The 23,232-nt window shown below is 47.6% G+C and overlaps 1 protein-coding gene across 4 annotated transcripts in view; it reads right to left on the reverse strand.

The window, feature by feature from the left end:
• The window catches only part of SLC2A9 (solute carrier family 2 member 9), a 229,465-nt gene that overhangs the window by 90,285 nt on the left and 115,948 nt on the right, over positions 1–23,232 (reverse strand). For all 4 annotated transcript variants that reach the window (XM_077136390.1, XM_077136391.1, XM_077136392.1 and 1 more), the window contains one exon: positions 9,775–9,962. In XM_077136390.1, coding sequence (XP_076992505.1) covers positions 9,775–9,962 — 188 coding nt within the window. The remainder of the gene's footprint in view (positions 1–9,774; positions 9,963–23,232) is intronic.

Raw genomic sequence — 23,232 nt, forward strand, 5'->3', positions numbered from 1 at the left:
CCTGCATCTCTCCTGACTAGAGTGACTAATTCATAATCTAAAGTGGGACACTTGCAAGAGTGTTAACAATTATGCCAGGACAACAGCCATAAATTGGGGCTGTTCTAGGCAAACCAGAATATGTGGTCTCCATACAGTGTCGATGGCTGGGCAAACCAGAATATGTGGTCCCCGTACAATGTTGATGGAGCTGCTATTTCAACACTCCCAGCTTACTTCATATGAGAGAGAAAAATCTTCTGCACTGAGGTTTTTGTCACATGAAGCCAAGTCTAATGATATTCATGAGGTGTTACGAAAATCACTCATTAGGAATTTAGAGAACTGGTTCCATCTTGAACTATAGCCAATTCACTCTCCTTTGCTGAGATTCTTTCTCCTCTCTGGTCAATAGAAGAGATTCGTGCTGGTCCTGCTGGGCTACAAGGTGCCAGGGACTAAGGAGAGTCACTATTCATCATTTCCTTGGAGGTTTTATATCAACAGCTTGGCCATGAATGATTTCAGTGTTTTCTCTGTCCCAGCCATTTCTTGAAAAACAGGAGTTTGCTAAGTGATAGAAAACCACTTTCCTCCCCTGAAATCGGAGGCAGAAATCCGCTGCCCTGAGGATCTTAGAAACCTTTATAAACATTTGATCTTCATTAAACAGCAAACTCAGAGTTCATTGTTCATAACTTGCCAGCTCGACTCTCCCCGGGTAAGTTAAAGCTCTTATTTCGTTTCTGGATGAAGTTCTTATTCCTACAAGTTTGTCTTGTTATCAAGAGTCCCTCAGCAAAAGTTACCCAGGCATTGGTGGAAGATACAATTTAGAACCCACTCAGATCTACAAATGGCTTATTTTTTAGTGAAAGAAGTAATTCCTCACACCTTGCTGGACTGCAAGATGCCAGGGACTAAGAAGAGTTAATATTCATCATTTTTTAGAACAGAGACCCTAGTGAAAACCCCTGCAAGGGTGTCTTTGAGCTGGCAAGCACCGAGTCATCTATTGGCAAAAAGGGGTTTTAATGTTTCTGTAAGACAAAGCCCCTCCTGCCCTGAATCTGCCCATCACACTTGATTAAGCTGGTAAATTAGAATGCTGGACTCCGTCTTTAGCCTGAGCCTTTGCTGTCAGACCTGTAGGTAAGGAGGGAGCTCCTAATAAATTCACTAATTGCCAAGGCTCTTCACACTGTTATGGAAGCTAGCGTTGTTCCAGAAAGCCTTCCTGATGGCCACTGGATTTGTTTCTGCAATTTCCTCCCCTTTTATAGGTAATGGATATAGTTACCTATATCTAGGCATATCACAGGAGTTTAAAAGCCTTTCTTAACCTTCACTCAAATTCCTTCATTTACAACAGCCTCTCTGTGCCCTTTACACCCATCAGCCTGCCCTGCTGCCACTGCAGACAGAGCGGCCCTCCGACGCCTTGTGTTTTCACAGCCTGGGTTCAGAACCACAACCCGACCTGCTCCTGTTCCTATACCTTAGAGTGTCTGACCCGACTCAGTGTGTGCGCTTGGGTTCTCCTGCAGAAGGCTACAGTCTGGCCTCCTGCTGGAGCTTAGAACCTCCTGCGTGCCTCCTCCTGCCTCCACCTCCCCACCCACCGCATCTCCCCCGGTTCCAATTCCCCTGTAGCCACAGTGCCTGGGATGTCTCTGGAGAGTTTAAATATTAGCAAAGTCACTTTGCATAGAAATAGATGCTCACCGGACAGGCATGAAAAAAGCTCTAAGAGACACGTTATACTGAATGCACATACACATCAGTGGGCAGAAATCAGCCCTTCAGACCCTCTCCCCAGAGGAAAACCTGCAGGGGAGGTCCTGCGGTTGGCCAGGACTTCACGGAGACTTCCTCTTATTAGTTCCTGTGTGTCCTTGGGTGGATGATGGAACTTCTCAGAATCCCTATTCTCCAAAAGAAGGCAGCAATAATCTGTCTTTTAGAGTTGTTGCAATTTTTTTTTTAAAACAATGAAGTCTCTTATATAGCTGGTGCATAATAAATGTTCCAGGCATTGTTCCAGAAGATTCCATGCCTCCATTGCAAAGTGATTGCTTATTAGTTCAGAAAAACATCTGACAGTTATAAGTAGGTCATGGGGAGGGATGCCTCCGTGTATCTAACTCTCAGCACAGCCTCTTCCTCATGCTTGCACTGGATCTTTGGGGAATCTTGCGGCGGGCAGGTTTTATGGTGTAGATGCAGAGTAAGAAGATTTGGGCATTCCTATGTCCCTGCCTCTACTACCCTAAAGCCCACATTCTTCACTTATAAACATTTTACAGGTGAAGCACCACTTGTGTTCTTGCTTTCAGCCCTTGCAACAGTTTGTCAACATGGTGTTGCTACGGAGAGGATGAGCCCACGACCGCACACGGCTCACGAAGCAAAAGCCGGTAAGGAGCCCCAGGCCCGTTTGCTTCCTCGGCCACTGTCCCCCACTCCACGGGCAGCGTCCTGCCCCCCCCATCGGCCCCATGTTGGGAGGCCTGGAGCTGTGCCCCTCTGCCCCTCTGCGCCTCTGCCTGGGACAGGGTCTGCACCTTAAAGCTGGGCTGCAGAATTAACCACAGCATCTAAGGTCACAGCCTCTACTGCAGTCGCACTAGGAACAAACCAGGCATTTTTCCTCCATCTAGCTGATTCCTGTTCTTCTCTTTACAAACTGTTCTGAACTTCAGAGGGGAAGAAAGGAAGCTTATTTACTATATTCCCTGAAACCTATCACAATCTAATTTCCTCCTCACCTCAACTCTTTGGGGTGACATTGTCCCCACTTAACAGTGGAGGAAATTGAAGCTTGGCCAGGTGAGAGACCGTAAGCAATGGGTGGCAGAGCTGGGTTGGAGCCCAGGTTACTCCACCACTTTCCACTCTTCCCTGTCCCCTGGCTGTCTCTAGGTGAGGTGCCAATGATAATTGAATACATCGAAAAAATACTTAGTATAAATTCTTAGCTAGAAAATGTTTAGTATAGTCTTTAGTAGCTTGAAAACTACTATAATTAATTCACTTAAGCAGCCTTGAGTTATTTTTAAATGATTTTTTATTATTTCAGAAAGCTCATGTTAAAATAACTTGCTGTTAATTTCATTTCAATAAAAAAAAAAACACTTACTCTTTGTTTCTAGAAACCCTCCCTGCATTGTCAGCTGGATCATGTAAGGAAAAATCACTATATGGTTTAATAAGTAATACCTTCTTTTCCTTGAAAAACAAGGAAATGAAGGGGGGACTTTTAAGATAACAGGAGAGGCTGATTAAACGTTTTCTTTTCTATTTTTTTTTTCTCTTCTGCTTTCTTCTGGATCTTGGCCATTTTTTGTCTGTTTGAGGTTATTTGATCACCATACAGGATTTTGTAGGGTTTACTTTTTTTTTTCTGGCATGAGCAGGCTCTGGGAATCGAACCTGGGTCTCCAGCTTGGCAGGCGAGAATTCTTGCCACTGAACCACCGTTGCACCACCCTGTAGGGTTTACTTTTTCTCTCCACCCCTAAGGACACAGCAAGTTCTTTCAGTGAGATGGTCTTATAAAAGCCCAAACCATCCTTCCCACTCTGAACTGGTCTTGGAAAGTTTCCCTCCAGCTGCTTACACCTGCACCTGCAATAATCTCACCTTCTCACCAAGACGAAGAGACTTGTCTCTCTGTTTGCCGTGGGATCAGGTGGGCCTGTCTACTTAGAACCATGTTTTCTGATGGTAACACCACCCGATTCCCCTCCGGAATGGGTTTGAGTAGGCTAGAGAGAACAGCCAGCGTCGTGGGAAAGGAAAAGTGCTCGCTGCAAAGAAGGGTAAAATCTTCTGCCCTGATGGAGGGGCTTTGCGCTGCCTGGTGGTACCTCCCACCCCAGGCTCTCTTCCTGGGCAGAGTTGCTTTGCAGAAGCCCCAAGCACATGTCCTCCCTCCTTGGCCTTGTCCCACCCCGACGAGTGGGCCAAGGAAGGAGACCTGGCCTGCCAGCTCCCAGGTGGGACCAGCTGAGGCTCCACCTGCAGCTCCCTGCTTTAACGTTTGGAAAACAGGATCCATGGTCGCTAACCAGCTTTGTAATCCAGCCCCCAAATATGTTTGAACTCCTAGGTCATGGCAACTTAAAACCTAAAGTCCCCTCTCTGTGAGCAGCTATTGTTTGGACAGACAGGAGGCCATGAGTTGGACAGAAGAAGTTTGATGCCCAGCCACTGCTACCCAGTGGTGGGGACTTGGACTCAGGTCTCCCCTAGCCCTCAAAGTGGGTGTGGGAATTAAACCAGATGTCATATTGTTCTAGTTGCTAGCTGCCAGAATGCAATATACCAGAAATAGAATGACTTTTAAAAGGGGAATTTAATAAGTTGCAGTTCTAAGGCTGAGAAAATGTCCAAGTCTATAGAAATGTCCAATCTAAGGCATCCAGGGAAAGATACTTGGTTCAAGAAGGTTGATGAAGGTCAGGGTTTCTCTCTCAAGTGGAGGCAAACATGGACAGAGTTTCTCTCTCATCTGGGAAGGCTCATGACGAACATAGTCAGTGTTTCTCTCTAGGCTGGAAGGACACATGGCGAACACAGTATCATCTGCTAGCTTACTCTCCAGCTTCCCGGGAGGCATTTTCCTTCTTCATTTCCAAAAGTCGCTGGCTGGTGGTGCTGTGGTGTTCTCTGCTCTCTCAGATTCTCCCCTATTCTCCAAAATGTTTCCTCTTTTATAGGAGGAAACATCAAGACCCATCCAAATGGGTGGAGACATATCTCCACCTAATCCAGCTTAGTAAACACTCTTGATTGAGTCACATCTCCAGGGAGATGATCTAATTAAAGTTTTAAACATACAGTACTGAATAGTGATTAGAAGAAATGGCTGCCTTTACAAAATGGGATTAAGATTAAAACATGGCTTTTCTAGGGTATATCCATCCTTTCAAACCAGCACACATATTTAGGATACCCAACACATTGTTAGCACTCAGAAAAGGGTAGCCCTCTTCTGAGCACCTCCACTCTTTTTCACTCTAGAAGATCTAGACAGGTACACAGCAAGCATTCACATTTTAAAAGCAGCCAGGGAATCTTAGCTTTTAAAAGCATCTCTATGCGTGTTGGCTGTACCAGTCTGGCCCCCGATCTCACAAAGACAAATATTATCCTGCAATGACTAAGCACATAACCAGCTGATTTCTCCTTTCCTGCCTCCTTTGGTCACTTCCTCATTCTACAGCTGAGGATTGAGCCTCCGAGGGCTTAGGTGACTCACTCAGGGTCACGGGCTGGGAAGTCAGAGAATGTGGGTTTGGACCCAGGACACTCTGGTATGAAGGTGGGGCTGTTTGAATAAGAGAATGGTGAGGATTATCCAGTCCTACCCATGCGGTTGGCACTGAGCTGAAGGTCTTACACACAACATGTCATCCATCTTCCCAACCATTGTCTAAGATGAGGACCACTCCACAGCTGGGGAAATCACAGTACCTTGTGCAAGGTCACCCAACCGGTGAACTCCATGCTCTCGACCACCACACAGGTTTTCGAAGGGTTTCCCTTCTCTCTCCATCCAAAAGGACAGGGCAAGTTCTTTCAGCGACACCGTTTTGATGATTAGGATAACAGACCATTGGATCCTTCTAGTTCAAAAGGAATTGATTTGGGAAGAAGCGTTTCAAAACAATAGCTATGGATAGTGTTCCTGAAATGTTGATGGAAGTTTTTATGCAAGACACAATTTGGCCTTCAGAATCCCTAATGATGGTTTGAGAAATGCGTGCATCCACCTGATTTGAAACGGGGGAATAATTTTTTTTTAACATTTTGCTACAAACATATTGAAGGTTTTCTTGTCTCCCTCCCGCCTGTCTTCCGGCCTTCCCGCCTTCTACCCAATTGCTTGTTGGTGCTTTGATAAGCCCAAAACACAGAGGAGAACAAAGCACACAGTCCTCGCCTTTCAGAAGCTGTCCAGTTTAGCAGGAAGGGAAGCATCACGTGGCAATCACAGGCAGAAGGGATTTGAGGAACATGCCATCTCCCCGGGAACCCTGTAGGACTCAGGCTCTGCACTAAGTGTCCACACCCAGGAAGTAGGGACATCCAGAACCAATGTCCCAGGCCCAAATGGCTTGTCCACAGCCTGTACACCGTGTCTCTCTGTTCTTGTTTTACTCTTCTTCCATTAAAACGTGGGTGTTTTGTTTGCCAACCAAGACAGCATATCCAAAACAATGTATTTTGCAAATGTGTGACATTGAGACAGAAGAAAACAGTGTTCAAAACAATTTCTCTGATAACAGCAAGGGAGAGCAATCCAATGTAGACTGAGCACTACCACCTGCGAAGCATTCTACATACATCATTTCACATAATCCTCAGGGCAGCTGCAAACCGAGTATTATCATCCCTGTTTTTCATAAGAGGAAACTGAGACCCAGGGAAACGAATAAGGTCAGCTTCTTCTGTTCCAGATGGTATGATACACTTCTCAGACTTCTGGAACATTCATCAAGGCTCAAGAAAATGAAGGCTTTCCCACACTGGGTTTGACAGTTGGTATTGGTCCAATTTTCAGCCCTGTAATTGGTAGAAACAGTGTCTTCACTGCTCCCCGGTTCCTCCTGCTCCTTTTCTTCCCTAAATATTCAGGTGTCTCCCATGCGCCATGGGCCCCTCTGGGTGCTGGGGACCCAGGGACAATAACACATACTCTCCATCCTCGAGGACAGACATTATATCTATAGTCAGGTGACGGTGCATGGCCATGGAGGTGGTGTGGAGAAGGGGCCCAGGGAAGAGGCCCCTCTACTCTGCTGAGAGACTAGACACTCACACAAAAGTCTGGTTTCTATGCAAAGGACAACCTGCTCAGGAGGTAAGCAGCTGCATAAAGCAAGTCATGTTAAGTGACAGGTCTAATTTTAGAAAAGGGAATTTGAGAGCTATTATGAGAGGGAGGGGGAAAAACCAATCTGATGCTGAGAAAGGAACATAGAAATAACTAAATTATTTGTTGTTCAGTCCAACCTTCTCTTGATTTCCAGAGGATTTGAAACCATTCAATCTATGCATAGCAGAGATGCACCGAGCCGTAGGTAATAATTGTTTAATACGGTGGCTCTCAACTGGGGTACTTTTGCTCCCAAGGGGCAGATGGCAATGTCTGGAGATATTTTTGGTTGTCACCACTGGTGGGGTCGGGGAATGGTGCTACTGGCATATAGTGAGGCCAGGGATGCAGCTGAAGAGCCCACAGCTCCCACCACCATGCGTCCAGTATTTGGATGTGAACAGCGCCGAGGCTGAGAACCTGGTTTAGGTCAAGGTGCCTGGGATTTAAAGATGGCCAGCAGCACCCAGCACTGCCACTGTGAGGTCAACATGCAGGTTCAAGCACCTGTGGCCTTGGGCAAGCCCTTGGCCCTCTGTCAGGGGCAGTTTGTTCATCTGTGAAATGGGGCAGTACCACCTGCTCTGCAGGACTGTTTGAAGCCAGGAGGCGGCGGAGAAGCAGGAGAGGGGACTGGCAGTATTCACCTGCCATGGCTCCCAAAATAATGTCTGGTAAAACTAAGGGGACAAATTGAGTGGTAAAGCATAGTTAAACTTTTAAAAAATCAAGTTTCCCCAACTCTCTTTCTTGGCCTTGCCCATTTAGATTAAATGACAGCAAGGTAGCCAGTGCAGGGAGAAGAACTACACACAGAGGCCAGTTTGGATGCCAGGGCTGCCCAATCAGCAGTTCCTGCCACTGTATGTAAAATGAAAGAAGTAAGGCATGTCCCAGAGGCTGCCCAGGGATGGCCTGGGTGCAAAGACTGAATGATACATGTGGGGATGCTCTGACCAGGCTCAGGGGCCTCCCTGCTTGGTGATTAAGCACCCTGAACCTGGAATGGTCTGCTGGGCCTCCAGAGCCTTTCTACCATCAATAGCCATGTGACCTTGGGAAAGTCCCCTAATGTCTTTGTGCTTTACAGCAGCAACCAACTCTGGCTCATACTAAGGACTAAATAAGTGTGCCCTGATTAGTTTTGCAGCTGCGCGGACTGAAGCTGGACAAGGGAAAAGCGATTTGCCCAGGATTCTTGCTGCAGGTTCTGCAGTCACCCAGAGACCAATGGCCAGGCCTATTGAAGCTTAGTCCAAAGCTCTTTGCTCTGTGTTGAGCAAATAATTCCTGGGTGGAAGCATGCCAGGCTGCCTCAAAACAATGATTAAAACTAAACAGAGCAGGCCACAGCAGGCAGAGTTCTCGCTTACCACGCTGGAGACCTGGGTTCGATTCCCAGTGCCTGCCCATGTGAAAAAAAAAGAAACTAAATAGAATGAGGAGGGCTGAGTGCTCTTAAATCGAGACATCATGGTGCTGGTTCTCAGAAGGAAATAAGTGTTTTTTTTTACATCATATATTCATATAGCAGAATTTATACAGTTATACAGGGTATGCAAGTTGGAATATTATTGTCCAGCAGAAAGGATTTTATTTAGAAATGTCATGGTTCTCCATCTAAATGCTTCATTAAATATAGATTCCTTATGCAGTTCCTAAGACTCCAAATTTTAGATCTAAGAAATGAATTATCTTTATTTTCTTGGAATGAGGATTGGCGGCATTCAGACCTTCCAGTACAAACTTTATCCTATAGAAAGGAGGAAAGTTGCAGGACCTGTCCATGGTCACGCCATAAGTTAAGGTAGAGCTGTGCACCCAGGTACCTTTTCATTCTGCTCACTTTAACTCAAACAAATAAAGGGGGGGGGTGGCGTGCAGGTGGTAAATAAGTAGCATGCTGATCTCATTTCATCCCCGATGTTTCTGAACATAGAATGAGTGGTTGAAATGAGGCAGAAGATTGTGGTTGTAACTTTTGAGTTGTCATCTTTCCCTCTCTGGACAGACACCACTTCTCCTCCTCTGGACAGCCTCCTGCATCCTTCCTGTGGACTTCTGGAGGACTCTGTGTTTCTGCTCATCCATGAGGAGCACAGAGACAGTTGATCTGAGCTGCTCAGAAAGTCTCTGTCAGCCTCCACCTCTTCCCTCCCTCTGGGCTCACTCATACTCTGCTGAGCTACCTCAGAGGGAGTTGGGATGCTTCAGTGCAGGAATCTCAGCTGACCTACCTCGTACACTTTCATAGATGGGAAACTCACTACCTCTTGTGCTAACCCACTCTATTATCCAGCTCTGCTCCACAGTGAGCCAGAGTCTGTGTTCCTATTCTTCAGATTCCTGGATTCTGCCTTCTGGAGCCTCCAAGAGAGAGGAGATGGCTTCTTCCATCAGAGGGTTTGAGGAACTATATGGAGATACCTCCTCCTCAGACTTTCCTGCTCACATCGGCTCAGGCCCTAAGATGCTTTGTATTTAAAACCTGTAAGTTGAAGACAACCCAGCCAAGAGCACATTTTCTAAAATCATCTCAATGTCTCTCACCCATGCCATGTTCCTTTTATTGATAAATAAGACTTTTTGATATTTCTAGGGATAAATAATCATAATGGTTAAGCAGCATTATTAAGGGACAACTGTGCTAGAGGCTGCGTGACATTTGCACTGATTCTCTTTCAGTGGTCACTGTGAGTTCAGGATTACATTAGCCCATTTGCAAGACGAGGAAACTGAGGGTCAGAGAAGTTCCATAGGTGTCTATAGAGCACCAGCACAGAGCTGGCTGTGGGGGTGGAGTTAGGATTTAAACATGGGACCCCAGCATGCGAGCCTAGAACCGCCCCACCCCACGACCACCCTCGGCCCCGCGGTCTGCACCGGGCCGCCCCGGCTGAGCCCGCCCTCACCGCATTGAGGCCGCAGAGCTGGTAGCAGGCCATGGTGATGATCACAGTGATGACCTGCCAACGAGCAGAGGGCATCTTCAGCAGCTCCAGGACGGACGTCAGGCGTACGTTCCTCCAGGCGCGGCTCTCTGCCAGCACCTCCTCCATCTCTCGGGAGACGTCTTCTTTGCCCAGGAACGTCTGGAAGGCTGCAAACAGGGACGAGCATGGGCTTTAGCAGGGGTTGGGATATCTGCCACGTCTAGCACTGGGCCCCACCAAGGCAGGATCCCCACCCCAACAGACACACACCTGGCCGGGAACTGAGCTGCCGGAGGCCTTGGAAAGTGCAAAGTGCCAAGCCCTTGCTTTAAAAATGGGAAGACAGAGTCCCAGAGAGGTGCAATGGCTTGTCCAAAGTTATGTAGCATCTGATTGCCATCACAGCTGAGCAGAACACACCCAGGCTTTCGGTGCACATTTACTTAGCGCCTCCAGTTTGCCTTGGTGCCACCCTCATTGGAGGTGTCCAGACAGGGGTCAGATGGCCATCAGGCTGGGATGCCCAAGGAGTCAACTCTATCATAAGAAGGAGGATTGAACTAACTAAGCTTCATAGTCCCTCCAACAACACCCTCTGAAATAAAGAAACCTTGGGGGAAGCATCCAAAAGCTAATATGTCCCAAATTCAAAGTTGCCTAAGTGATGCATGTCTTTTTCAGAGTGAGTACCACAAACTTCCAGCCATGGAGAACCTGCAGTTGTTTACCGAGCCCTTAATTATGCAGACCTCTGCGGATGCGGGCTCCATCCCACAGGTGGATGTCTAATCAGGTGACTGATTTAGACACCTGAGATCATAATAAGCTGCTCAGGAGAGATGCTTTTAGAATGTGTATTTAAATATTCAGAGCTCTCATATTCATCCTCCACAGGGAAAGGCGGCTATCGTGACAGCCCCTGCGGCCAGTCCATCCCAGACACCGCGGGCGTCCTCCAGACAAACACAGCTCTGCACCACAGGCCATGTGAAATTGCTCTTTCTAAGCAGGGGAAAAAACCCTATCAAATTTGTTGCAGATTGCCTAAGAAGCAAGCATACGAAGGCTTCAGGCTGTTATTCTCAGCAATTTACAAGAAAATGCTCCAGTCTCTTTTGTGAGCTATGATTTAGTGCTTTTTCCAGCATTTATTAAGGGTAAATGCGAGAGCACCTGTTTTAGTTTGCCAAAGCTGCTGAATGCAATACACCAGAGATGGATCGACTTTTAATAAGGGGATTTATTTAGTTATAAATTTACAGTTACTCAGAAGAAAGGCAGCTAGCTTTCAATCTGAGTTTCTCTGTCACATGGAAAGATACAGGACAATGTCTGCTTCTTCTCTCCCAGCTTCTGGATTCCAATAGCTTTCCGCAGGATGTGTTCTTTCTGCATCTCTAAATATTTGGGTCTGAACTACTGAGGTCTGAGGTCTGAGCTTTGAGCTGCTTGGGCTGTGCTGTGTTGAGCTCCTTCTCACGCTTCTGACCTCTCCTTTTAAGCCTCATTCATTGCTGAGAGGGCTCCCCTTGGCCAACTGCAGAGTAATCAGCCATAGTTGAATTTCACATGCTGTTGATTTAATTCCACACAACAGAACCATCACCTGGCTAGTGTGACACCTGAACAGAACTATCACAGCACCTGAACAAATAACGTTTTGCATCATGCACTAAACCATAGTTTAGAACTCTAAGGTTCCTTAAAGTCCTAAATGCAACTTTCATGTAATAAAGTAATCCTAGAGTTTGGGGACAGGAAAACAATTCTCTCTGCTCCCTAACATACATGTTTTCTGTGATAAAATAAGGACAATTTTATAATCTACTTTCTTTCCTCCCTTTTTACCTTGAGAAGGGTGAGAGCCAGGAAGCTCTCAGCCAAATTCAATGCTCAGGGCCATAACAGTTTTCTGGAAGAATGACCTCTTTCTTCCTGTAGAGGATGAATTTAACTTTCTTATTGAATATGTGTTCATAAAAATAGCTCATTTCTATTCCCCCCATACTTTTTACAAGGTTTCTGTGACCAGGTGAAAAGGTAGGAATCTCATAGGACTAGCATGGCAGACATGGAGATGTGCTACTCAGGTCCTCTTCGGTAAAGAACTCGCTTTGCTGGCTGGCGGTCAGGAGTGTGGCCAGCTGACAGCATCCAGCTATTGGTCTTTTGAGCATCTGCCTTAATTTTTATTCTCAGGTGATGCTTTTCCCAGAGTGGCCCCCAGCCCATGACTGAGCAAGGCTGTGGTATGGGGGGCCAGCCATTTCTGCCCACCGTGAGACTCCTATACCCCACAAGCTTTGCTGCAGAGCTCCCTTCTGAGCTTGCAGAGCTTTTGGCAGGCGGCATTTGGTGTGGCGCCTTCTCCTGCTTGCTTGGGCTGTGCTGTGTAAAGCTCTCTTCTGACCTCTCTCCTTTAAGCCTCCGGTAATTAAATTAAACCTCACTCATTAAGGAAGGCGCTCCCCTTAGCCTACTGCAGATGTAATCAGCCATAGATGAACTCCACATACTGATGATTTAGGTCCGCAGCAACAGAACAATGGGGCACCAACACCTGGCCAAGTCGACACCTGAACCTAACTATCACATCCCCTCCGCCTCCGCCTCTGGCCTGGCCCCTTTGGGAGGCTTTGCTGGGCCCTGCTGATTGGCCACCAGTGGAGTTTCAGGCACCCAGGACCCGTCATGAACCCCTGCAAGTTCTAAGGAACGTGCCATCCTCAGGGGAATGCACTGGCTCATCGACAGAAACCAGGCCCCATTAGAAGTCAATCAGCGAACATTCACTGGGCACCTGCCATGTTTCTAGCACTGTGCTAAGTGTGAGGGCAGGAAGAAGAAAAGCTCGGGGCCCTGCACAGCAGATGTCCTACCTCAGGTGGTCCCACCATCTTCCCTATAGTGCATTTTTGCACTTGAGGTGGGGGGGCCCTGTGGGAATAAGATTCCTTTGGCTGAAGAAATTTAGTCTCATCACACATCCTAGCTTTTGGTGGGCTGTCATTTACATTAGAACAGTAAAGGTTCTGATAAGCCCTGCGGTAAAGACATCTGCTTAATTTTATTTTGCTCCACATTTCCTGAATGTATTTGTTGATGCACCTGTTAGCAACCTGCAGAGGCACATGGACTTCGGGGCTGGTGTCACAGAGGGGTAGAGCCAGGATGTCCTGGAGCCCACCTTTGTCTTTTAGGAAGTGTTTTAGGGAAGCAGAAAGAGCATGTGGGAGGCAGAATAATGACCCCCAAATGTCATATCCTAACCCCCCACACCTGTGAATATTTTACCTTCCACGGCAAAAGGGACCCTGCAGGTGGAATTCATTTAAGGATCTTGTGATGGGGTGATTAGCTTGGATTATTTGGAGAGACCCAGGGAAATCCCATGGGTCCTCACCAGAGGGAAGCAACACAAGAGTCGGGGTCAGAGGAGGTAGGCAGATGGAGGCGAGGCCAAGTGGCATGGGGTGTTGGGGTGGGAATCACACCCTCCAACAAAAGACAAGTTCAAGTCCCAGCCCGGCCCTGAGGTGGGAACCCATTGGTGAATAGGACCTTCGTAGATCCTATCTAGGTGAGGCCAAATGGAAGCAGGGTGGGCCTCAATCCACAGGCCGGGTGCCCTTCTACAGAGGAAGTTATACAAGGAGAAGCCAGAAGTAGGAGACGCCAGAGTGAGCACGCCATGCAATGTAGGCCTGCCACCAGCAGAACGTTTCAGACTTTGGAGAAAGCACGGCCCTGCTGACACCCTTGTTTGAGACCTCCAGCCCCTACAGCTGTAAACCAATGAATTTCTGCTGATTAGGCCAACCTGTCTGTGGGAGCTGCCCTGGCAGCCTGGGCAGCCTCAGATGTGGGCTGCCTCTGGAGGCTGGAAAGGCAAAGAAGCACATTCTCCCTTCGAGGCCCAGGAGGAAACCCTGCTGATATGCTGATTTTAGCTCAGTGAGGACCTCCAGGACTGTGTGATCTGAATGTGTGTGGGTTTTTTGTTTGTTTGGTTTTTGCATGGGCAGGCACCAGAATCGAACCCAGCTTGTATATGTGTGTTATTTTAAGCCACTGCATTCAGGGGTAACTGGCTACAGCAGCTCCAGGAACGTAATGCAGAGCCTTTGAAATTAGATGATCCTGGGCTCAACCCTGCCTCTGCCAGAGCTTTCTGTGTGACCCTGGGAAAATCATCTAATCTCTGAAGCCTCAGATTTCCCATCCATAGTGTGGGTGAAGACACTGAGGTCTCCAATCAGTGATGGCAGGTGGTGGGGCAAGGTCCTCAAAGCACCAGCCCAGGGCCTGGCACATGGCAGACACAACACCTGAACTGTCCCCCTTCCAGGGCCATCACCCCACTGGGACATGAGCAGGCATTGTATTTAAGCTCTTAGGGCTGATTTGGAGGGGCATCTCTGATCAGTGCTGCCCAAGGGCTGGGGAGAGGGGGCTTGGGCTGAGCACACAGGACCCGGGGCCAAGCTGCCTGGGCAGAGCCCCTGCCCTACTACATCCTGGGCAGAGTGGTCCCAAGTCTGTGTGGACCTGGAGAGGGGCTCAGTGCTTGAAAGTACTCATCAGGTGGCCCCAATTCATTGGGAAGGCTGGTGGAGTGGGGTCTGTGGCTCCCCCAAAAGGTCAGCACTTGTTTCTGGGCAAGGGGCTTCCTGGGTGCTAGCTCTCTCTAGGTGAGGTGTGGCGTATTAACCTTCCTGGGTGCCAGTCGAGCCTGAGCAGTCGCAGCTGCCCACAGTACAGCTGGAGAACGCTGAGGCCCTCCCCAGAGCCCGTGGGGTGGCAGTGGAGGCTGGTTCATGGCGGGTGCAGATGTGTTAGCGGGACCCGATGCGCAGCCTGGTCCCCAGGCATGGAGGGACTGGGCTGTGTGGCAGGTACTGGCTGGAGTCCAGACATCCTCATGGATTTGGAAATTGGCTGGCATGCCAGTGGGGTGATGAGCTGTGGTCTGAGGGTGGAGAGGTCGTCTGAGTTCCGTCCCTTCATTGCTCAGGGGGCTGGGCCCCGCTTCCGAGGCCCGATGCTTTGCACCCGCAACATGGAAAAAAGAAGGGTGGACGTTCTTTCTTCTTTTACTGGCTTACATGAGACAAATCTCTTCTTTTACCGTCGTGGATGTCAGAAGTCTAAAATGAGGCCATCGGCAGGGCCCCATACCTTCTGCAGGCTTTCTCTGTTCCAGCTTCTAGATGCCACCTGCCTCCTTTGGCTTGTGGTCCCTTCCTTGCATCACTCCAACCTCTTGGGGCTGCCATCCCAGTTCGTACCCCTGCCTCCACTCCTCCTGCCTCCCTCTACATGGGGCCACCCAGAGAACCTCCCCATCTCAAGATGCTTAACTTAATCACAGCGGCAAAGTCCTTTTTACCAAGTAAAGTAACGTAGATACCGGTTTTGGAGATCAGGATGTGGCATCTTTTGGGGGGCATCATATCCTCTGAGGCATCCTGTGAGGCTTGGGTGGCTCTACCCATGCAGACCTATTCAAATCAAACAACTGCCAGAGCCCTTTCAAAGACGTCCTCCCAGAATACCCTGGCTGCCCCATGTCCAGCTTGTACCACCACCAAGGGCAGGGGCAGAGCCCTCCACCTTGCAGCCTGCTTCCTCCCCACCTGGCTCTCCCTTCTCCATCTCTACTCAGCCAAGAAACAGCTGGACTTCCCCGTCTTCTAAATCCAATACAAACGGCACCCAAAGTCCAGGGTGGCAAGGAAAAACAACAGGTCTTCATCGCATCTTCTGATGCTACTCCTTATTTTACTGACACAGTAAATGTCGAGAATCCCAAATCTGACTGGTTTAAAGAACCAGGGTTCTGCAGGGTTTGACTAGATGCTATATGCCAATATTAAATCTGCTAGAGGTTCAGGTGAAAGATGAGAAGAGACAGGAGGCAAAATTAGTTAAGAGAGGATTTCTTTACCTGTGGGTTAAGAAATATGAACACTTAAAACTCTGCCTGGAAGAAAATAATGGATTTTATCTTAATTAGAGAGAAGGGACAGAAGAGGTGGAATGGAGATTCAATTTTCATTCGGCTCATGGAATCACAAAGCTGTGAAATGATTAGGAAATATAAAAGCTTCCACGCGGCCATGCGTTAGAAGGAAGCTAGCTCCAGGTGCTAGCGTAATCCTGCATGTGTCGCCTCACCAGGCTAAGGCGATGCTGGCATGCGTGAGTCTTACTCTGCTGAGCCACCACTGTTCTCTTGGGAACTGGACTCCTCCTCTGTGGTTTTGGAGTCGATGTTTGTTTTTGACTTTTTATGCAGGAACTGACACATGCCAGAGTAATGAAGGATTGGAATCTACCCCAAATCCAAGCATGATGCATAAATATTATACATTTATAAAATCAAATGGTGACATTTCCCATCACATTCCCACCCAACAGAAGCACCAGGGTCCATAAGCTGAACTGATTCCAAAGCGGAGAAGTCCGCTGACCTCAATGGATTTCAAAACAGTGTGTTTTTATTTCTGCATGTGTGAATGCTCTTTACAGTGTAACAAATGATCTGTTTTGAGGGTAAAATGTTTGGAGGGTGAAGGGGTCAAAAATAATGTAAATCAGGTATTTGGAAGCTATTACAAACACTTTTATACTCTGTGCATTTTTTTTTTTTTAACTTTATGCATCAGAATAGCCACACTTTGAACACCTTCTGTCTTGGTTCATGTTTTTAGGTAGTATAACCTTGTGTTAAGCCTCAAGCAGGCGTGATTCTGGGAAGTAAAGCTTTTTCAGTCACCTCAATGAACAGAAACCTTTTTGAAACAGACACCCCGTGAAGCTTTCTGTTTGCACAGTCATGCACGGATGCTGAGATCTTCCAGGTTCTGATATGACCCGATGATCTTGATAACCAGCCATCACTTCCCATCTTTCAAAACCTACTTAGGCACAACCAAATCCAACAACTCTCAAGCTGCCGAGTGTCAGTGGACCGTCCCTTTTGCCTCGTATCCGAATGCTGACACATCTGTTTTCAATTGTAGATTGTGTTTGTGTATTTATGCCTCATAGTAATGACTCATGGTATGGGGTTGACTGGCATGGAACACAAACTGTAAATAGAAAGAAATGTCTGAAAGAGAAAAAAAAAGTCCCCAGAGTACTTTTTACAACTTCCTAAAGAAGAAAGGATGCTTGCAGAAGTCACCACACTACAGCATTTTATCCCCACCTGCTAGAGCGAAGCACAGAACAAGCGGGACTCTCCTTTCTTCTTCTTACATGGCGGCGCTGGCTGTGACAAGGTGGGCAGAGTGATTTCACACCAGCACGTGGCCAGGGCCCTTTGCTGAGAACGTGGACACAGCTTGTTCTCTATTGACCAGTGCCAGGCTCAATGCCTCTAAAAATAGGAGGCTTAATGGAAGTACTTCATTTCAATCGCTATTGGGATTGGGGTGGAGGGGGAGTCATAGGACTTTTAATTTAAGTTCAGCGTCTTTTTATTTGCTACAATAGGAGGAGCCAAAGTGGGGTATAGGAGAAGAGTGTAGGTGGGGGGGACTCCAGTTTATAATTTTATAATATTCCATTTATGAACTGATCCTGGTGACTTCACGTGGACAAATGGCCAGAGGGGCTGGGGAGCTCCACCACCGTGTAGGAGTTGACAGATGCCCTTAATCTTTCTTTGCTGTCAGTGTAGAGTGATGTATTATAGTTTACTTGTGCAATTTACTGTTTAGCAGGTTGGAGAATGGTAGTATTTGGTTTTGACGGAATGAACCCTGACATATGAACAAGGAGTTTCTGAAGAAACTTTCAAAGTAATCACAGATTAAAGATAAAATTAACACTGCCAGCACAAATGAGGACAATTGAAGAAATGTTACTCTACTCTGGGTACAAGCCCGTTGCCTGCCACAAGGCTGGGAACAGTTTGCTACCTGGCAGAGATTGAAAAATTAAGACAAAACTATCTCTTCAAGGTAAAGGTAACATTCTAACAGGTGTGAGAAAATAGCAACTTTTCAAAATAAACTAGTGTTTACAGGGACTATTGTAAAAGCAGGTGTTTGGAAATGTTTCCATCATGCTGTGGCTTTGTAGCCAAAGTTATATATATATATATATATATATATATATATATATATACCTGCCATCAAGAAAACTCATCTGCACTAGTAAAAAAACAACTTGCAAACAGTTTAAAATGAGGTTGAGATTCAAAGGGAAATGAGGAGATCACGCTGTTACCAGCTGGAGGGTGGAATAGCTGGGATCAGGACGGGAAACAAGCCTAACCCCACCCACATCGAGGAGCCTCCGTGTGTGAAGGGCATGTTCCAGCTTCCCAGAGGATGCCCTTCTCTGGAATAAGCATCAGCAAATAAGATTAGGGTACAGTCAAGTTCGTCCAGCATGGTTTGAGCACCTGCTCCATACCAGTCCCCGAATAGGATGCAGCCCCCAGCAGGAAGTTACTGTAAGGCTTACACTGGCACAAGCACTTGCCCCAGGCTGGTAATGGTGAGGGCCATGTCCGTGTACCCTGGCAGCACCCAGCAGGGGTTCCCAAAGCCTTGCTCCCAGGGCTCAGTTAGATTCCTTGGGAAATGAGAACCAGACCTGCAGACCTTTGAATGCCTTCCCCCTCCTCTCCCTCCTTCCCTCTCTCCCCTTTCTCTTCCATTTTGTCTCTTCCCTCTCCCTCTATATTTCATTTCATATTCTGAGATCCTGAAAGGTGAGCATTTTCTGACGTTAGCTCAGCCATTCCTTTACCCATCACTTCAGCTAGAGGGAGGCCAATGTCTACCTGGTAACTCAGCTCCAAGCTCATGAGACTTCAGAGGTGCAGTGAGGACTTTCTGAACAAGCTGTGGTCTTCCTTTTTACTCAGGGCCTTTACCCTGCATTTCCTTTCCACCAATCCAGGGGGAAGGCCTGGAAGCTGCCTCCGGAGCAGGGAGACCATTTCACAGAGGGGCAGGGGACTGCAGGGAGGGGAGAGAGCACACAGTATGGTGCTGCCAGGGTACACGGACATGGCCCTCACCATTACCAGCCTGGGGCAAGTGCTTGTGCCAGTGTAAGCCTTACAGTAACTTCCTGCTGGGGGCTGCATCCTATTCGGGGACTGGTATGGAGCAGGTGCTCAAACCATGCTGGACGAACTTGACTGTACCCTAATCTTATTTGCTGATGCTTATTCCAGAGAAGGGCATCCTCTGGGAAGCTGGAACATGCCCTTCACACACGGAGGCTCCTCGATGTGGGTGGGGTTAGGCTTGTTTCCCGTGGCCCTGAAGTCAGAACCAAGCATGAAGGGCAGAGCTGTGAGGGGACAGATGTCAGTCTGCCCCAAGAATGAACTACCCGACTGATTTATTGAAAGGTAGATTGGGTGGGTTTGCAGGAAGTGAGTTCCCCATCCCTGGAGGGATTCAAGGAAAGGCTTGTAGATGTTGAAGAAGGGACCCAGGCATTGAAAAGGAGGATAGACAACAGGGGGCTCTAAAACATGGTCAGAATCCCGGAAATGACTGAGTGGAGATGAGGCAACTGCATCAATGGGGCAGAACACACAAAGGCATATGTTTAGCCAGCTGGACTTGGACAGGGCGGAAATGGCATTGGAATCTTGTAGCCCATTTCAAAAAATAAATTTCCTCGTGGAAAAGAATCCTCCCAGATGAGTCTGTTCTCTTGCATCTCAACCTCACTTAAATAGTTCAACCCATCTAACAGTTGCTCTCTTTCTAGCATATGCTCACCATCCTCTCCCTTGAACTTGAAGGTAAAAGGCCTCCCCCACAGTGGCTCTCAGCTCATTCATTTTCTGGCTATGCTCCAATCACTAACTTGGAAGAACCGGAGAAAGGAATGAACACTTGCGTTTCCCAACTGGAAAGAAGACCCTTGGGTGGCAGGGCCAATTCCAGGCTGAGAAAGGGCACTGTTGTATAATTCAGCTCTGGGACCACTTCAAGACTTGCTTTGATCCAAGGAGAGTGAAGGGACCCCGAGCAGAGGGCAGGACACCGATGCTCACGGCAAGTCCCCTGGGTACTCAGTGTTCCGTAGATTCCATCTCAATCCCTACAACAAGCTTCAGGTCCACCGAGCTTCAGGGAGGCTTAGGAAACCTCCCTGAGGTTTCAAGGAGAAGGAGAGCGAGTTGAGGTTCCCTACCTGATCTTTCTTTTCACACACTACAAAAGAACACCTAAAGAAACTGCAGAGCTCAGAAGCAGACGGGACCAAATGCAGTTAATTTTAATTAACCCACAGCTTCTGAGAGCTCGTAAGTGGAGGTGGTGGGGGGAAGTCCACTGCCCTAAGGAACGAACAAAAGGTACTGTTTCTGCTGAAAGGAGTCTAAAGAGACAGGACACACCTCACTACTGATCAGGGTGGATGGTGCTGGGGCCTCACGATACCCTGGCAAAGTGAGAGCTCCAATGCTGTTCAGCAGACAAAGAGGCAGGGGCCTGAAGGGATGAAGGGACAAGCCCAAGTCACACAGAATAGCTGGCAGCTCTGCTCCTGCCCTGCAGTTGTCCACAGGGGCAATGCAAGCCTGGCCCAGAGGCTGACACTGACAGCATCTGGTTGCAGAGGGTAGATCTCCTTTTGCATCATTCATTCCTTATCTGAGAGTTTGGGTTCTTCTGCAAGACAAACTGAAAGCCCTCTTTCCTAACAGTGTGATTTGCATGTCTGCAGGCATTCTGTCTTTGCAATGACTGCTTTTGAAGGTAATGAAATTAGCAATTGCATTTGTACTGGTGGTGGTGGTGGGGGTGTGTTCTCCATAGCTGTGGCTTTTCAATGGGCAAAAGAGAAAAGTGTCCCACTGGGGGGACAGAGTAATGGGGTGCATGTGCAGCTCCATGGAGATTCCCTGTGGAACCTGGTAAGTAAGTAGATCTGATAGAATCACTAATACGAAAGACCAGCATTTCTGGAGAGCTGCTCTGTTCATCAGAGGATCTTTGCAAAAGTCAACCAACAGAATACATAGAAAGCGATGCCTCCAGGAATCATCCTTGAAGATGGAGAGATCCTTAGAAGCAGCTCTTAGAGGTAAATAAAGTGGTAGTACCTGCTCAAAACTGCCAGCAAACAAAACAGCAACAAAAATGGGCTGGCTTCCTGGACAGCATCTGCCCCAAAGGTTCCTCTGGTTTATGTGCAACCATCTAGCTGTGAATGGACTCCTGTGTCATCTCCTTGTCCTGGCAGGAAGGTACAGTGCCAAGAGGATTATGCCAGGAACAATTAAAATGACTCACATTTGTTGAGCACTCACTATATCCCAGGCACTAAGGGTTTCCTGTGTAGTAACTTTTCTCAACCTCCCATCAAATCTATGAGGTGGTTGTAAATATGATCCTCATTTTACCAGTGAGGAGACTGACATCCAGAGAGGTTAAGTAACTTCCCCAGGATCACAGAGCTAAACTGTGGCAGAGTGAGATGTGTGAGGAGGGCTCTGGCTGACGATTCCAGGCCCTTGGCAAGGCTGCACTGTCTCTCACACTGCTGGAAGGATGTGGGATGTCAACTTCAGTTATGCTCAGGAAGTTTGGCTAGAGCCGGAGGTCAGCATCCAAAGTATGTCCAGAAGAAAGAGTTGGAGTCAAGCCAGAGAAATATGTACAAAGTTAATTATCCAAGTCCAATAGCCCTGAGGTGTGCTACCTCTTGGAAGCTGTTGTAAGCCTTCTAGAGGTTCTTCCTTCTCCTTCCAGGGCCTTGAGTTAAATCCATAAGATAAACACACACATATGCACACACAAACAGCCTTGTAAATTGCCTCACTTCTTCCCCTGGATTTCTATAAAGTATGACATGAAGTCACTACACTTCAGAAAAAGTGGCTTCTAACGTGTGAGTTGGGAGAGATCACTTCACCTTTAACTTGCAGCCTCTTAATCTCTAAGATAAGGAGCATCCTACCTGCCCAGGCTCCCTTTTGGTTTTGTGGTCCTGTTCAATATGCCAAATATAGGCTATTCTAAGTGTTATCACCACTCTTGTGTACTCATTCTTGAGGTTTGAGTAGAAGAAGAGGGGCTTCTTTCTTCCTCATACTTTCATTCTCACATCAGTGCCCATTTGTGAGACATAACAGGAATCAGCCAGCAAGAGTCCAAAAATGTAGTTTACAGGCTTCTAGCCCCAGTGATACAGGAGAATGGTTGTGCGGCTGGGTCCCATGAGGCAAAATCTGACAGCTAATAGTTGGTAAACCATTGCTAAGGGAGGAAGAATCTAAAGGGAGGAGGCAAATTCCAGGTAATTGTGATAACTGGAAGGTCAGAACCAAACTGGGGCCTCCAGAATCACAGGCTGATGGGGTTTGGGAGGTCAGTGCCCAATCCCTCCCCATCCCAACTTGGCCTGAAATTGACCACCTGTCTCTCCAAGGGATGCAGCTGGGGGTGGGAGGTGAGGACAAATGCAGTGGACCCCAGGCCAGGAGAAAGGGCTCAGTCCCAGCTCAGTCACTGATCTGCCTGGCAACCCCAGACAAGACTCTCACCTGCCTGGGTCTTGGCTTCCCATGGGCAAAATGAAGGAGTTGTCTTGACCTGGAGGTCTAAAAGATGCTTCCTTGTTGAAGTTGACCTCAACTATTCTCCTTCTCTCAAGACAAACCTGACCCTCTTGCTTTTTGGGACACACCATGGTTAGCCCAGATTCTGTGGAATTACAGGGAAAGACCAGTCTGTGGTGCCAGACGAGCTTGGGTTCAGGAACTGGCTGCACCACTTACTGTGACCTTGAAAAGTTATTCCAACTCCCTGAAACTCAATCTCCTCATCTGGGGTGAGGAGGTGAAAAGACAGACCTTTTAGAGTTGGAGAATGTTATGACGGTGTTCTAGTTTGCAAACTGCTGAAATGCAATATGCCAGAACTGGAACAGCTTTTAAAAAGGGGAATTTAATAAGTTGTAAGTTTACAGTTCTAAGCCTATAAAAATGTTCAAAGTAAGGTATCCAGGTAAAGACACCTTAATTCAAGGAAGGCTGGTAGGTCTGCCATGTCTCTGTCTGCTGGGGAGTCATATGGCTGGCATTTGCTGGTCCCTTGCTCCTGGGCCCCATTACTTTCAGCCTCTGTTCCTGTGGGGGTTTCTCACTTTGCTTCTCTGGGGTAGCTTTCATTTCTTGGCTTCCTTTGGCTCTCTCTAGGTTCTGGCTTGCTTAACATCTCATGGCAATGTCTGCTGGGCTCCAAGCATCTTCAAACGTCTGTGCCTCTGTTCTCCACGTGTCAGCATCTGTCTCATCTCTGCTCTGAAGTTTCTGTCTTCTCTTTTGTTTTCTGGCTCTCTCCAATATGTTTCCTCTTTTAAAAGATTCCATTAAACTAATCAAGACCCACCTGGAATGGGCAGGTCACATCTCTGTGGAGATAATCTAATCATAAATTTACAATCTGC

The sequence above is a fragment of the Tamandua tetradactyla genome, chromosome 19 (assembly GCF_023851605.1).
Source record: "Tamandua tetradactyla isolate mTamTet1 chromosome 19, mTamTet1.pri, whole genome shotgun sequence".
In the NCBI taxonomy this organism is placed as follows: domain Eukaryota; kingdom Metazoa; phylum Chordata; class Mammalia; order Pilosa; family Myrmecophagidae; genus Tamandua; species Tamandua tetradactyla.